Source organism: Trachymyrmex cornetzi, unplaced genomic scaffold (assembly GCF_001594075.2).
Source record: "Trachymyrmex cornetzi isolate Tcor2-1 unplaced genomic scaffold, Tcor1.1 scaffold99, whole genome shotgun sequence".
Taxonomy (NCBI): Eukaryota; Metazoa; Arthropoda; class Insecta; order Hymenoptera; family Formicidae; genus Trachymyrmex; species Trachymyrmex cornetzi.
Genome location: NW_017300343.1, coordinates 495,921 through 513,288, shown reverse-complemented (window position 1 = coordinate 513,288; position 17,368 = coordinate 495,921). Strand labels below are relative to the sequence as shown.

At 31.1% G+C, this 17,368-nt stretch overlaps 1 protein-coding gene across 9 annotated transcripts in view; it reads right to left on the bottom strand.

The window, feature by feature from the left end:
* Nucleotides 1-17,368, bottom strand: part of LOC108770136 (dystrophin, isoforms A/C/F/G/H) — a 475,481-nt gene that overhangs the window by 430,182 nt on the left and 27,931 nt on the right. For 7 of the 9 annotated variants that reach the window (XM_018521482.1, XM_018521490.1, XM_018521484.1 and 4 more), the window contains 21 exons: nt 17,169-17,326; nt 16,736-17,103; nt 16,278-16,630; nt 15,802-16,236; nt 15,403-15,555; nt 14,842-15,003; nt 13,979-14,281; nt 13,761-13,904; nt 13,514-13,684; nt 13,184-13,366; nt 12,999-13,115; nt 12,740-12,859; nt 10,385-11,857; nt 9,994-10,218; nt 9,399-9,914; nt 8,630-9,267; nt 7,978-8,125; nt 7,025-7,138; nt 6,739-6,915; nt 6,559-6,666; nt 6,395-6,491 (listed from right to left, as the gene is read on the bottom strand). In XM_018521482.1, the coding sequence (XP_018376984.1) occupies nt 6,395-6,491; nt 6,559-6,666; nt 6,739-6,915; nt 7,025-7,138; nt 7,978-8,125; nt 8,630-9,267; nt 9,399-9,914; nt 9,994-10,218; nt 10,385-11,857; nt 12,740-12,859; nt 12,999-13,115; nt 13,184-13,366; nt 13,514-13,684; nt 13,761-13,904; nt 13,979-14,281; nt 14,842-15,003; nt 15,403-15,555; nt 15,802-16,236; nt 16,278-16,630; nt 16,736-17,103; nt 17,169-17,326 (6,163 nt within the window). The remainder of the gene's footprint in view (nt 1-6,394; nt 6,492-6,558; nt 6,667-6,738; nt 6,916-7,024; nt 7,139-7,977; nt 8,126-8,629; nt 9,268-9,398; nt 9,915-9,993; nt 10,219-10,384; nt 11,858-12,739; nt 12,860-12,998; nt 13,116-13,183; nt 13,367-13,513; nt 13,685-13,760; nt 13,905-13,978; nt 14,282-14,841; nt 15,004-15,402; nt 15,556-15,801; nt 16,237-16,277; nt 16,631-16,735; nt 17,104-17,168; nt 17,327-17,368) is intronic. The other 2 variants (XM_018521491.1, XM_018521492.1) reach the window with 2 other exon arrangements.

Here is a 17,368-nt window from a genome sequence, read left to right as displayed (position 1 = left end):
CCTTCTTAACCAAAAAGGCAAGAGACAAACAGAGACAAATAGCAAGAAACAGGAAACAAAAAGCACATTGTAGAACAGCCAATAAAGTACTTTCCAGCAACAAAACACAGCCATACATTGCCTGACACAGTAAGGACGAGCATAAGAGTCTTACACTGTGTTAGGACAAGAGTACAGATTCTTGTATAATGCATAATGCATAAAAAAATAAACCATGTGTGTTGTGTTGAATCAAAGTCCTTCATTTTCTTCCTTTACATAAAAGACTTTAAATAAAAGACTTTGATTGGTTAAATTTCTTACAGTGAGAAAAATGGTTTGATTAAAAATGGACATACTAGAAGATTTTAATTAAATCGATCAGAATCTTCTGGTTCATCCATTTTCGACCAAACCACTTTTTTCAGTGCATACCTTATGCGTTGTGCAAGAATCTGTGCTCCTGTCTCAACACAGTGTCGATCTATAGCTAAAACGTTGTTTAGCTCTCTTATTTTACCGCTAAAGTGAAATAACGAAAAAGGTCTCACCGAGTATATCCAAACATATCCAAATATAATCTTGCAATTTCTTATCGAAGTATCACTTTCAAAAAATAACGGTAATAAAATGTAAAACTTTGGTATTCGTACAGAAGTATATATAAAACGACGACACGGTCGAATACAACATTTTAACTATGTACGTTTGTCGACTCGTGATCATTTTCGATATTTGAAGACGCGAGATTACTCGGCATTCACTGGAAAAAAAGAAAAAGCCATTACAAGACTCCGAATTAACGCCGAAATGTCGCGATTGTCGCGATTGTCGCGGACGACGCGAACGACGCGAACTTAGCTGAAACTATGCACTATCGCCAAGGCGCCAACTGTAACTTGATACATAAGTCAAGCGGGAGGGGAAGGGGAAGAAACGCGCGTTTGATCGCGTTTAGCGTATTTCGATAAATCAGAAATTCAGAAATATTCTAATGATCATGTGTGTGTGTGTGAATCATCTCTAATTCTTCTATAATTTTTTCCGAATTCAACGTCGTGCGACAATCGCGCGTAATATGACCACAATTGTTATCTTAATTCAGACTAATATTCCTCCGGAGATCGATTTTCAAAAAGCAAATGAGAACAGTGAAAACGATCGACACAATAATTCGTAACTGTAGAATGTTTTTTTTCAAAATTGGAAAAAGTCCAGTCGATTGCTATTCTTTTTTTATTGTGTGTACTGCCAATAAGAATCATAAAATTCTTAATTATTGTTGTCATTGCTATATTATTACTAGTATTTTCATGTAAAAAAAAGATCATCAAAATTCAGGGCTACAACTTTTATCCAAAATACTTTTCTGTAAAATTTATATTTTTCAAAATTTTCCCACTCCATATATATAATATCTATTTCTTAATTATATTAATTAATTAATTATATTAATTATCTTAATTATATTAATTTCCCTCTTGATTTAATTTATTCTTTATTATCTGTTTCTAAAATTTTAGAAATTTAAGAAATTTTAGAATTAATAGAAATATAGATATTATATTATATATACGGAGTGGGAAAATTTTGAAAAATATAAATTTTACAGAAAAGTATAAATTTTACAGAAAAGTATTTTGGACAAAAGTTGTAGCCCTGAATTTTAATGATCTTTTTTTTACATGATCTTATAATTATTTTTAATATCAATCGTAATAAAATACGAAAGACAACTCGCGATCTAGGGTCGTATTTTGTCCCAAAATATAACTATAAAATTATAGTCATTTGAATCATTTTTGTGGTAATTTCAACTATTTTATGGTTATAATAACTATAATTATATAGTCATTTTAGGTTGCCAACTATATACATTTGTTGCTAGAACTATATACATAGTTACCGTTATTATTATTATAGCAGTAATAATCATAATTATAGTAATATCTAATTATAGTTACAAATACCACAAACATTTTTCTCTCAGTGTACTTACTCGCGTTGCGGCGGGTATTTACATGTCTTGCGCCAGTATTTTCGTCTCGACTTAGATAATCTAACAAGGAAGCACGACGATATGTACATATGCTCGCACCTTTGCACTCATTGTCATCTCGCACGTGTGTAATTATGTAAAGCCTGCCTCTTGTTTTGACAAATATAGTATCTAATCGTAAGCTTTCCCGCGACGCTTCTTCCCGCCAAAGTCTGCGTCAAAATCATGCTCTTTCCGAACAGTAAGAAAATCCCGTATAGACGAGGAAATCGATTATCCAGTGCTTAATTAGCACTCAATCGCCATCAATTAGCGCATGATCGTCGTTAATCGTAACTCGCGACGTTCGAAATCCCTAGAATATCCCTTCCCCCTCGACGCACATCAAGATGCTTCATTTGTCAAGACATTTATCGTTCGTATTGTTGAAGTCGTTTTTCGGAACGTCGAAAACATTGAGTGGGCTTTCAAAGGGATTAGCACTAAATATTCAATGAACAATTAATCATTTCCCGACTTTCGAGGTGCTCGATTTTGTTATCGCGTGACGCGAACATCGCATCGATATAAAATTGCAGCGCGAACGGTAGAATTTTTTGTATGTACGTAAAGGCCATTACACGTAAAAAAATTTTAATCGTAAAGCTATAAGAAAGTCAACTAATCACAATTAAAAGTATGATTTTACATCTTAGTATACTCAACCGTAAATGGTTGATTCGTTTACAATCTTACGATTACAATTTTTCTTTTTTAAGCGTGATGGCCTTAAATAGCATGATGTAAGAAAAGTAAGAAGATCAGAAGACTGGAAAAAAAAATAAAGTTCACTGCACCCTCTCCTAATTTTGTATCTACTTTAATTCTGTAAAAGGATTTCTTATTTTGTTCAGTCAATTTGGAGATTTTTATCCGACGATAATGTCGATAATTTAGTCACTCCAGCATTCCTTAATGACAGTATCGACGTTATTGTCGTTGCGCAGATATTATTCATGGTAAAAAAGCTGCACAGCAATATCAACAATATCGACATTATCGTTAAGAGTTATACAATCCCAGACCAGGTGAAACAATTTCAAGAATGCACAGTCAGTCAATGTAATGACAATATTTGTGACCAATCAGCAATTTAAATGAAAATGTAAAATAATTTTTTTTAAATGTATCTTAAATACAAAATACAAATAGGCATTTTGTACTTTTTTCCATTTTAAATCTATTTTAAATAATACTCATCTCTGTGCATTATGCAAAGGTCTATGCTCCAGACTTAGAACTACCGCAGACAAAATTACGTAAGTCCGGATCTACAATAGATGTTTTAAGTTTTAAGCCGTAAGAAATTGACCAATTATAATCGAATGCGCGAGGAGAATAATTTATTATAATTCGTTCATTTTTTATAGCTTAAGGCCTAAAAATCTATTGTAGATCCAAGCTAACAGTAATCGTATGAACCAATCAGGATATTGCTTTAGATCTACGTAATCTGACGGAAACAGAAATAGCAGTAAACTTATCCATGAGGTAAATTTCAATCGATTGGCTTGTCGGCTTAAGTTTATGCCTTACGATTACTGTTACAGAATTTTATCTGCGGTAGCCCTTGTCTTCTTACATCATGCATAGTAGCGCGACAGCGTGTTTAACGAATGTTGTGAATGTCGTATAGGTACATGTGCATTGCTTGTTTGCATTGCTCAGAGTACGTTGCGCATGTGTACATAAAATAAGCGTCGGGAGTGTCGGGGCAAAGTGGCGGGCTGTCATTCGCGCCAGCGTTAATTAGCGCGCAGCATCGTAATTAGCGATTTTCCAAGCAGTTCCATGTCTAGGAGCGCGAGCGTCAGAACAATGGAACGGCTCTCCCAGAAAGACAGCGATATCGGCGCAGCAGTGCATTGGCTGGTGAATTAAGTTACTTTTTTTATATTCGCAGGATTAATTGTTCACTCGTCCCTTTCGCGATGATCTGATTATCACGCCATGCTTGTCACGTTCTAACATCCGCTTGCACCTCTCTTCAATTTATACAACAGAATAAAATTTACTCTAATTACCATTAGTTACTTTGCTCTCTTTACCATTACTCATTAATTTACTCTTACTTCTTTTTATAAGAATAAAATCTCGCTCCTTTTATTTAACGTTAATTTCTTGTATTTCTGTCGTTTGATTGATGTACTTTAAATCTGATTAATTATAATTTAACATTAATATCAAATATAATTTAATGATTAACATTAAATATAATTTAATAGTAATATTAATTGCAACTTTTAAGTAGCTTTCAAATAATAAATTTGTGTAATATAGCTGAGGATTCTATTTTACATAAATTCTTAAATAGCTGCCACATTGTATCTATTAATTATATTGTTAACATAGATAAAATTAAATAAGAGAAAATTCTATCTATGTTAACAATATAATTAATAGATACAATGTGGCAGCTATTTAAGGATTTGTCTATGTAAAATAGAATCCTAATTAACACATTATATTATTATAAATTTTGCTTTAGATATTGTAGTAATAGTATCAGTTGAGATAATCACCGATTAAATTAAAGTTTGATTATTCATCATAAAGCCCGTATCAGATTACCGACTCTGCAAGCCGACCCGACTGCCAACTCTGACTGATCAATAATGGACCAATCACAATAAGACTGATTCAATGTGATTGGTTCATTACTGGTCGGTAGTCAGAGTTGGCAGTCGGGTCGGCTTGCAGAATCGGTAGTCTAATACGGGTTTAAAATGCTTATTAATAAACCGATAAATTACGGTACGAATTTTGTACAATTAATGTATGTACATACGTATAAATATTTCATAAATTTAGGATATTCATAAACCACACTGTGCACGCGTCTGTCTGTAATATTTTATTGGCAATTTGTTTCCACGAAAAAAAAATCATTTTGTTTGTAAAAAGTTTCGAGAGCAAATGTAATTTTTTAGTGATCAAAGGATCTTGACAATCGAAATTTGGATTAAAATTTAAAAAAAAGTGAGATTTTATTGGATTTTTCAAGTGACCAATATTTTCAATGCTTATTTTATTGACCAATGAAATTAAATAATTTTTTATCGAACCTTAAAATTTCAATTTATATATGATAACGAAAAGAATGTAGCGCGGCGGGTTATATTTATGTCTATTGGAGTTAAATTTGAACAATGTCGTCGATTCAACAATTTCTAAGGTATGTGTAGTAAAGCAATGTCCGAATGCGCCAACCAATCGAATAACGACGACGACAAAGGAGAAAGGAACGCACTAGTCGGTGAAAAGACTGCACTTAACGCGGCGGATATATATCGTTCTGCAGGATGGGGTGGAAGTGAAATGTGGCCGCGCTTACCGGACCGGCTAAACGTACTATTTATTGTCCTTACGGTCGCCGGTCTTCCTTCGGAGATCTTGCGTCGTTCGTAAGGACATGTATTTACCAACCAACAGCCAGAATTGGTTCTACTCCACTCAGAGAAAAGGACATAGTGGAAGAAAACTATATAGGTGACAATCATTGAAGTTCTATGTATAGAATTATTTTGTACAATAATAGTTGAATAAGCTATTTTACGGTTATTACAATTATAAAATAGAGAGTTTATTCAACTGTGTGTGTGTGTGTGTGCGCGCGCGCGCGCGCGTGCGTGCGTGCGTGTGCGTGTACATTAATTCTACATAATAAAACTTCTACAATTATCATCTACATATATAGTTGCTACTATATTTTTCTCTGAGTGTTGTATTAAAACTTGTAGCACAACAGACAATTATAATATCAAATTCGACAATAATAACACATATAGAAATTACCAAAAACTTATTAAATTATACTAATACCAGACATATCAAGTTCAATTTATATCGATTTATATCGATTTTTATTACTGTCGTATAGCAATCTATTTAACTGTGATTGACTAAACATGTAACTAATTAAGAAAAAAGAAACAATTTTTTTTATGAAAGGTATAATTTAATAAATCTAGCTTCACACGCGTTAATTATTTCTCTTATTGTTTTATATTCTACATTGGCAAATAAAAGAGAGAGAGAGAGAGAAGCATTTAATTCATAAATTATTATTCCAATGCTGCAATAGTACAATGCACTTGACTAGAGAGTAATATATTTCCACGAGAATAGTAACTCTCTCAAACATTAAATTTTCTTATTCTCTACAGAGAATGCAATAAAAAAGTTCGTGACTGCATATGTTTCTTTTATGTATTTAAAAAAACTGTTTCTTTTTTAGAATAAATGTAAAATTCTATTTTCTATATTTATCGACTCTAAAGCAATTATTTAAAAGTGCCATTGAAAAGGTAGAAAACAAAGTAAATATACATATAAAAAGAATTTTTAAGCCATACAAATGGATGTGATTTATCTTACCTTTTGAAGTAGTCCCGACAGAAATTGTAGATAAAGCTCCATTTTCGCCGTAACACTTTACAAATTGCCAGTCTTCTCTCAATTTTTTCAGTTTCTCCTATAACATGCGCAATATTAAATAAAGTTTATTTTAGATAATTTATAATGAACATATTTTTGCATACTTGTAATTCAACAGAAACTGGTTGTTTTGCTGATTCACATTCTTTTTCCAAATTAGTATAATTCTCTAACACATCTTTTACTTCCATTTCGCGATCTTCAACTTTAGACTGAAAAATACAATTTTCATTAAAAATTACAAGGTAATATAATTTATCCTAACTTATCATAATATAACTTACCATAATATTTTTAATCACTTCATTACGCTCGTGCTGCGGTAGATCCTGAGAAATACTTAATCGCGTTCGCGTTTCCATAACCCACGCCATAACAGCATCCAGGGTGCAGATGTATTTTCTAAGCGACGCAAGCTTGCATTCTACGTATTCACGGTGATTCGACAGATTTGTGTTAGCCTAAACAAACATCATTAAATACAAAAGTAATTATATAATTATATAATTATATCAATTATTAAAATTTAAAAAATTACAATATTATAAACTTTATAAATAAAGTTAGTACCTTGTCCATATCCACGAGAAGTTTATTGCTCTCGTCTTCTTCTTTAGGAACGTTAGATTGATTTACTAAGGTTTGCAAAGTTCTTTTCCGAGATATAAGTTCTTCTTCTCTCGCCTGCAAATATTTCATTACTATTAGATTTAAAAAATAGCGACTAATTATTTATCTTTTAAAAATAAATAATATACACTAAAGAAGGTGAATTACACGAACGAGAATTACAATTTATATCATAGATACTTTTGCTGTTAATCCATTATCTATAAAAAAAGATAAAGAACGAACGATATATATAGCCAAACTTTGCTAGGAAGCAGATTGAAAGTGAGAGTTCAATGCTATTTATATCCTGGCACGATTCGGTATGTGCAGTCATGTAGAGATATTATTAGGACACGTTTCAGTTTATTTGATTATGCTGCACCGGACTGTAGCCTATGGGAAAACTGAATCTCGGAGAGAATAATTCCGTTACTTATCCAAGTCACAACTGCATAGAGCGCTCTAAAGAGTGCTTCCCAATTATATATTTTTTTACGTGTTATACATTCATATGTACGTGATATAATTTTGAAAGTTAAGTGATTTCATGTAATAGTGATCTTCGCGAAAATAGTGAATGTGTTAAATATACATATAAATTGTATTATTATAACGATAAGTGCTTTCCATTTGATGACACAAGTCGACACATGCGTCGTTCTATCCTTGTTGATATTCAGAAAGTAACAAAGATAGAACGATACTTGTATCGACTTGTGTCGACTTGTGTCATCAAATGGAAAGCACCCATGATTAGTATCTATTTAAAAGTTGAAAATTTTTGTATATTTAAGGAACAAAATATAAGGTAATAAAATTTTTATTGTACCAATAACTATTCTTGAATTCTATTAAAATGATAAAACAATAACATTTAATAAATATACCTAAATAATACAAAAGACACTTGCCTTAATTAATGATAGTCGGATCGATAATGAGGTTTCGTCGGAAGGATTTGCTGCAGATATTAATAGAGTATTCACTTGTTCTATAATATTATATGCTGTTTCCAAAATCCTGCCGTCATTGTTCACTTTTCTCTCCATAGCAAAATTCCTTAAATAATACATTAATACAAATATATTCAAAATATGACGTATAAGCGGAGCACATTTTAACGTCTATTAATAATATTTTATGTATATGACAAATTATTGAAGTTATTGTAATCGAAATAATAATACATATTATTGTTTTACACAAAAAAGTGATTTACAAGAGAAACTCGAAGATGTTCGTTTATTCTGAGGTTATTCTGAGTTGACTGACTTCACTACAGCACAGGCAAATCACAACTGAAATAGCTCAATGCTGGGTCGAGCTTTCCTCGCAATACTACATGCTTGCTTGTCTGCATTAGCAAGTCATAATTTCATAATTTATAACTCATAACTCGTAATTCATAATTCATAATTCTTTATAATGACTATGGCTATCATTTATAATTATACGAAACTATATACTAATTTATTTAAAATGTTTGAGTGATATAAAAGCGGATATCCATAAATAATTTCGATTCCTTATTTTAAAATGTGGAAAATAACATGTCTTACTTACCTTTCTTTTCGTGCGTTTATTTCGGTCACTAAATTGTGCCAACGGTGCTTAATATTTTCAATTATATTCTGCAATTCTATTACATCTTCAGTAGAAGCCCGGCTAGATATATCCGTACTCGCTATATTGATATTATTTAACGTTCTTTGCATTCTAGAAACTTCTTGTTCTAGTTCAAAAGTTTTTGTTTTACTTGTTTTAGAATGACTGAAAACGTTACACTTCTTTAAAGCATCTTCCATTTTATCTAACCACTCCGCAAATGTCCGACATGTGTTATGAAGCTCTCTCCATTTTTCGTAACATTTAATCCACCGGTTATATCTTTCCATATAACTCTGACTAACACTTGCCCATTCGTCCTGTAATTTCTCACTTAAACGTTTTATTTGATCAGACTGCTCTCTCTTGGCTTGCCGTGTGACGCTTTCGCAAACGTAATTTACTTCGTCAACACTTGGCTTTAAAATATTTAAAGCATTGTTAATTTTCTTCAAGCATTCTTCTTGGCTTGTAAATAGCTCGTAGTCTCTACCATTTAGTGGTAAAGAATTCAAAGATCGTGATACGGTTACTATTGCTTCTCTCAATTTGTTGATGCGTGAGATAAACTCTTGTGGATTTACGCCAACAGTATCCTGAAAAAAATAAAATTCGATAATATAAATAAATTCCACAAAATATTTAATCTAAAATGTTTTACACGATATGGATTTAAAATGTTTTAATAATAGTTTATTATATAATTTATCTCAATATTAAAACATACCAATTCTACTTTTTTCTCAGTCACATGTTTGTCCTTGTCTTTGCTACCACTGAATCTTTTGAATTGCGAACTAACTTTTTGCCAATTGCTATTAATATTATAACGTACTGATTCCGAATATCCAACATTTAATTTTTTTAACTCTACAGCTAGCTCGTTCAGTTTGTGTATTTGTATTTGTTTTGTATCAAATTCTTCAGTGAATGATTCCAATTGGCCTTCATAATTATTAGCTTGTTCAAGCTTCAGTGGTACATCTCTAAACCATTCTTCAAATTCTGTTATTATGTTATTATATTGTCGTAGAACTTCTTCTGCTTTTTGTGCTTGTTTTCTGCGCGTTTCAATTTCCGCCATAACTTGATGCCACTTGCTTCTCAGTTTATCTTGATGTTCGTGTTTTATTTTTTCTGCCCGTGCAGGATCATTCATATGTACTGTCATAACTAAACCGTCTCCCTTACTGATTAAAGCTGCTGCATCTGGGGCAAGGGTACTAATCTCACTTTTCAATATCTATAATGCATAAAAATATAGATTACAATCATTAAATGATAATTTTATTTATAAACAAATTTACGTAAATTACACAAACCTCAAGACGCTTGGTAGGATCTTTCTCATTAGAAATACCACTAATACTCATTAACATAACATCCATTCTGCATAGCATCATTTGTGCTAACTGTTCAAATTCCAAAATATTTTTCTCTAACGTTGTTCGAGAAATACCCATTGGATTTTTGAATAGCGCTTTCTCATGAACAGCTTTTGTTTCCATTTTATGCTGCATAATTGGTCGAGATCTTTCAACTTTCATCTGAAAAAATAAAAATATTTATGTGTGAAAAATAAATAAAAATATATCATGTAGTATCAAAAAAATTCTTATAAGCAGGCCTATGTAATCAAAACTTGGAATAAATAACAGACTAAACATGAATGCCGTGGACATGAATGTCGCATTTATGCAACACACATGTTACCTTGTCCAAGAGGTGCTCAACATGCTCTCCTAAATTAGTGTCCTCTCCATCTGAACTGGAACTACCATCATCAATTTCTGTATCGTCCGAAAATATTAACGCGTCATCTGTTTCCTTATCACTGCCATAAAAGCTTTCGCAATCTTCCAACGTGTCATCTTTTGATAGATTTTTCATATGTTTCAGTAATGGTGACTTCTTATATAAATTCTCTTCTTCGCTTCGACTAGCATTACCAGTGTTTTCACGTATTATAGAATATTCAGTACTTTTCTTACATGTCATTTCCTTCTGATTATTTCTGTTTCCTTGTATCCCCACTGACGTTTGTGCTGTAGCATATTTTGCTTGCTTACCAGTTTTTATATCAGATTTTTCAATTTCTTCGTCATCCAATATAAGATATTCTGCCACGCTCTCTGTGTCTTTCCACGAAGATGATATCTTCGGCGATTTATTTGATCTTTCTTTTAATTGCTGATCTACTTGAATACATTCAGCTTTTGAAAATCCTGCAGCATCAACCTCTTCATTTCTTAATAATACATCACTAGAAGTTATGTTTTTATTTGAATCGGTAAGATTTTCCTGATCACTTAATTTTAGTACGAGTCTTTTAATATTTCGCGGAGGAGGTTCGACAGGAGCTTTCTTTTTTAAAATTGGCACAAGTTCTTTTTTCTTAACAATCTGTTCTGCAGTAGCAGTAGTAGAGGGTATTTTTCCTTTGACTTCCTTGTCTTCTGTGTCGGTATCAATAGATTCAGCTTCCGTCTCGGTATCCTCAATAATTTCCACTCTTTCAACTACTTGCGGCATTAATCCAACACTAACATTAGCACTCGGCAAGATTACATGATCTTCGGGAGACGCTACTGATTTTACAATTTCCATTTCTTTCACTTCTACAATTCGAAATGGATTCTGCTGTACGCAAGCTGTGTTAAAAGTTTTCGTATCTGTTGCTATCAGAGTATTGCTAGATACCTGAGAGAATAATTTACTGTTTTTAGCCAGAAAGAATTCTTCCTCATCAGTCATATGCACATCTGTATCAGAACAAGGTGAAGGCAAGTCGTCATCAACCTGAACAATTTGTGGTTGAGAAGTTTGAACAACATCGGGCACGGTACTCATGTCTAATTTTCGTCTAACAGTTCTACTAACATCCACAATTCTAGTCGTTACTTTTTCCGATTTAGCAGAAGACTTTCTGCTTCGATGAGGCACGTCAGTGGGCGAGCTTTCAGGTGTATTAACAGCACACTGATTATCATCAAATGCAGGATTAAAATATCCTATGCCATAAATCGCTTTATTCTCATCTATTAATTTCTTTTCTTTTTTCGCAGGATGTGCCGAAGTTTGTTCAAGCTGTTTAGATAATTTATTGCGTCCATAATTGTCTCTCCCCTTAGAAGCTTCTGCTTTACTTTTTATTAATAAATTATCTGTGATTTTGTGGATCCATTCCTGTGAAAATATGATAGGTGACAGAAACTTTATGGACAATCGACAGTTAATGGAAAGAGCATGTTAATAGTGGAACAATATTAAGCATGGTCTAATGAAAGTGACAATGCGGTTCACTGTGCATATAAAGCTGAATTTTTCATGGATATCCATCACCAATGCAAAATCTCTGCACTATCACTCAAATAGATTCTTCTAACTTTACAACTTGTTGTAAATTTTCCATAAAAAGTAGGTTTTATACAAGGGGAGAGACAATACCATAAAAAAAATAATCAATAAAATACAAATCCTTTTATCCACCGAAATATATACTTTGTGCCAGCAATTACGCTATTTACAGAGATAGAGTCACCTCTTGGACAGAATCGGTATTCCATATTACATATTGAGAAGTGTAAAAGTAATATAAGTTTAATATACACGTTATTATTTTAATTTAATTATCAATTTCTCGAAAACATAAAGTATAATATTATTATTAACATTATAAGGTACATAAATATGTAGAAAATAATGTTATTAAAATATATATAGCTTCATTTAAATGCTGTAAAAAAGATTGGGGTATATTTTTTATATTTTAGAAATTTTCACATTAAAAAGATTAATATTTAATGGAAATTAATATTCAAAATAAGTCAGAATATTTCTGCATATTTTGCAATATAAAACGTCTTATATACATATTAATGAAGATGTTTTATGTGATAGAGATATACGTAATGGTACTAACAAGCACAAGCATTACATATACCGATAGTTAAAGTATAAAGCAAAGAATAAGCCATGAGCGAATAAGCAATGAATGATAAAACTGACTTTAGAAAAAAGATAATAGATAAACAAATTTTTATTTTTAAACAAAAATTGGATACATACTTGTATTCTGTTAGAGATGACTTCCCATTTTTCACATACTTCAGCAACTTGGGGATGAAATGCATAACGTTGAAGCTGATTAACTTTCGGTTTTGCTTCTATCATTTCACTTTGCACAGCCTAATAATGAGACAATATTTAAAATATTTACGAAGATGTTTTATCAAAATAATTATTTTACGTTAAAAGATAAGATAAATACATAATTTCTTTTGTATACATTGTATTTTAATATCATATTATACGAATATTTCAATACCTTGCACTGTTCGAAATGATGTTCAGTAAGCTGATCAATTGAAACTGCATCTAATTTATTTAACTTCTCTTCAACTTGTAAAAGCCACGCGTTTATTTCGTCGACATTAGGCTCATCCTTTTACAAAGATAAGAAATATGTATATTTATATAATATAATATTCAGATATATTATGAAAAATTTACCTCCGAGCCTTGACAAACTCGCAATCTTTTTTCTGTATTAGCTAATCTTATAATTACGTCAGACATTTTTTCCTTAAGTTGTTCGAGATACATAGGATCGCATAATTTTGAAAATTGATTTTGCGATACAAACAATTTATCTCTTATAACATTGAGACGCGGAATTACTTCGGTCAGAGTCTCCTGTAAATAATAACATAATTATAAATTTTATAGTTTGTGTCAAAGGACATTTATAGTTCAATTTGGTAAAGATATAATTAATAGATAATGTTATTTACGTTTATATCTGGAATATAAAATAAATAGCCTGAAATAAGATTTACATACTTGTACATATATCGCATTTACCGGCAGATCTGGCAGACTTTTTTGGGTATCTAATTCCTTATTTATACTTTCGACAGACATATTAATATACGCCATACTTTTATGCATGTCGCGTGACAAGTCTAATGCCGATTCTAATATGGATTTGAATTCCGTTATGTGAAGACCAAGCTGAAAAAAAATGTAAATATTTGAATCATTCTTTTAATTGTTTTCAAAAATTAATAAACTTAGATTTATTACTTACCTTGTTATATAATTCTTTTAACATATCTATTCGCTTTGAAAATTTGTCGGGCTCGGGAATAGCTTTATCTTCAACTAATTTTCTTCCAGTTACGATTATACATTCAATTTCACTCTTAATCTCACTTAAAGTTTGATAGAAGCGCTGCAAGACAACAAATAAATTATTGATATGTGCATTAGTTTCATAGATTATGCAATATTTGAACATGTAGCTACCAGACAATGTTTCAATTGACCCTCAATGACTTCGGGATCTTCTGATGATAATTCTAGCAAACAAGTTGCTTCTTCTATTCCCCTGAGTTCTCGTAAAGCTCTCGATAATCTAGGTTCTATATTGGTCGGACAACGAAAACGTTGAAACTTTCTTTGTACTTTAGCGTATTTCTGTTCAATCAGGGACATTTGTTCTTGGAGTCGAAGTGCCGCTTCTTGTTTACCAGAAGCTTTGTACGATTCAATTTGTGATGCCATTTCCTCGAGCGTAGCATGCTGTTGTTCTAATTCTTCCATTAATTTCTGTAGCCATAATACATAATTATACATAAAATAAATAATACTTAATATTCATATATGTAGGTATGTCATACTCTGCGATATGCCATATGCATTAGTAAAATTTGACATTCTTTTTATGATATAATTATATAGTTAGTAAGATTGATATAAAAGATGTAGATTTTAATAATTACATTCTTTCGTGATCATGCTAATCTCATTATATACACAGAGTAAAAAATATATTGATATCTCTTTACATTCTTTTCTTAATTATTTTAAATCTTATTTGTATAATATACTTACATAATAACTGTATCTGTTAATATGTGTTACTGACATTCCGCAAGAATTTTTATATTGATAAATCTATTTTTCATAACTTATCGAATATAAGAAACATACTTTAAGAGATGTTATTGTAATTATAATTTTTTTAACGTCAGCAAGCTTTTAAATGACAATCATTCAGAAGCAACAAATTCGCAACATTACAGTTCTAATATTTTTAGATTATGGATTATTCCTTTAATTATATAAAATATGACATAATATACGTATCATTTTTTTCGTAGACAGACCTGGTAATCGTGAGGCAAATCATCAGCAGTGAGGTCGCAATCAAGACGTGCAGTTAGTACGGAGTCTATTTGTGTTAAAGAATGCTGAAGGGCAAGAATACGCCCTTCCGATTGTTGAGCTTGTTTCACTGATCCTTCCAACAGCTTGGCCCGTTGCCCTGCCTACTCAAAACATAATACTCTATCTTTCTAACTAAACTAACTTTACAAAGCAAGTATCAGACTTGCAATGATTAATCATTACAGTTTTTTCCTCAGCCAAGCAGAAATATAATATACAATTGTATAATGATACAATATTAAAAAATTTTCTTTAATATTTCGTTGCATATCTATTTTATATATTATAGCTTTTATATATTATAATTTTTACACATAATCATTCTAAGCAATTCATACTAATGCCACATGCGGTTACAAGCTGTTAAAGTCTCAAATGTTTGTACCTATGCTTAGCACATACATATAACATGAGCTCCTTAGGGTATATATTAGTATAAATAAAATTATACACTGTACATTAATGACAAACACGTAGGCTTGTAGCAAGTACATACATACCTGCTTGTTTAAGTTTTCCCATCGATTTGTTAATCCCTCTACATCTGTTTCAATAGAATGAGTCATGATATTACTGTCAATAAGTTGTTTACCAATTTCTTGAATTTTCTCAAGTCTAGATTCCGGATGATTTCGTATGTAATTTTCTAAATCCTTAAACATAATACATATAACTTTTTAGTGTATGTTATGTGTGCACTGTACGTACAAAAAATCAGTTAAAACTACGAAACTTTACGAAGAGAAATAATTTAACATTTTCTATTAAAAAAAAAACCATTTAAAAGATAAACAATAACTTATAATAATTTTTTAATTTTATTTTTTCTAAGCTAATTTGATTTAAATAATAAGATAATTGTTGCTAAATATTGATACAAAATTGAACAATTCACTTACATCCAGTTCTTCTGAAATTTCTTCTGCATCTGCAGCAGCTTTAGGCGATTTTTTTAATCGCTTATCAAGCTTATCCAACCAATCACTTTCCTGTGCGACTAAAGCACGAAATTCTCCGTACTCATGACTAGCATTTTGTAAATGTCTATAGCGTTCGTATATACGATCTGTAACATCCGTCCATCGCGCATTTAAAAAAGTGAAACGCCTACCAAGCTCTTGTACGGATGATCCTTCTGAACTTAGTAGTTTATCATTTCCCATTTCGTTCAAGTTTCTAAATTCTTCCACTCGTTTATCAATGTTGTCTTTTAATGCTTGATACCGACCACGAACTTGAAAAAGTTCAACTGATGACGTTATTCTTGATTCTACTGGTATTTCTTTTTCTAAACTTGACAACCATTTTGTGAAATCTTCTATACCATTAATAATCTTTATATATATATATATATATAAAGGTTGTATATACTTACATTATCATTTTTCTTTAAAGCGCTTTCATATTTGTCGTTTAAACTTTTAGTCTCATTAACAATTGTGTTCCACTTATACGTTATAGCTTCCAATTTACTGTTTAACAGACTTGTAAAATTAGCTTCCGATTTTTCGAGTATATCATTTGCCGATAATCGAAGTGCTTCTATCTGCGGTTTTGTTTTATCTATTTCTTGAGAAAATGAGCGAATTTGTTGTAATTTATGTTCTGTTGTTTCAACATTATCCGTAATGTTATCTTTGGATAAATTTTCTAGATACAATGATGATTTTTCCAACCAAGATTCAAGCGTAAAAAGTTCGGTATTAAATGTTTGCAAAATTGTAATATCTAAAACATTGTATTAATAGATTTCCTATGTAATCATAACAATTAAAATAGAAATAAAAAACAAGCACTTATTTTGCATATTATTTGTATTTATTTTCTATTTACCTTTGGTAAGAGTCTGTTGTTTTTCTTCCAAAATGATAGGGATATCACTCCATTTAGTATTTAAATCCTGCAATTCATCTTTAAGTCGCTGTGCTAAAGAATCATCATTTATCTTTGCTATTAAATCTTGTCCAGTAGAGTTAACGTATTTGAAAGTTTCTTCCTGTTCTTTTAACGAGTTTTGTATATTTTTAAATCTTTTTATTTGCTCTTCCATAATCTTCTCACCCGACATAATTATATGTTCTGACAATAGAAAACCTTCCACATTGTTAATAAATGACAATAGATTGGTGATTGCTTCAGTATATCTTTTAGGCGGTGTTCGATCAATAGTATTAGTTATTTCAGTCAATCGCTCGGATAACCTGTATATATTGTCTTAAGTAACACAAAAATTTATAATATATAAGTATATATCTATAATACTTACATTATGTATAAATTCTCCCAGTTAACGAGAAACGCTTTTACGTCTGGGTCCATATTATTAGTTTCTGTAATAGTAACTTGATCTTCTGATAATTCTTTTGCTTTTTCAACCAACTTTCTTATACGTTCATCGTGGGATTTCATTGATTTCATTTTAACCTAAATAATATATTTTAAGATTAAGATTAAAATATCGTATAT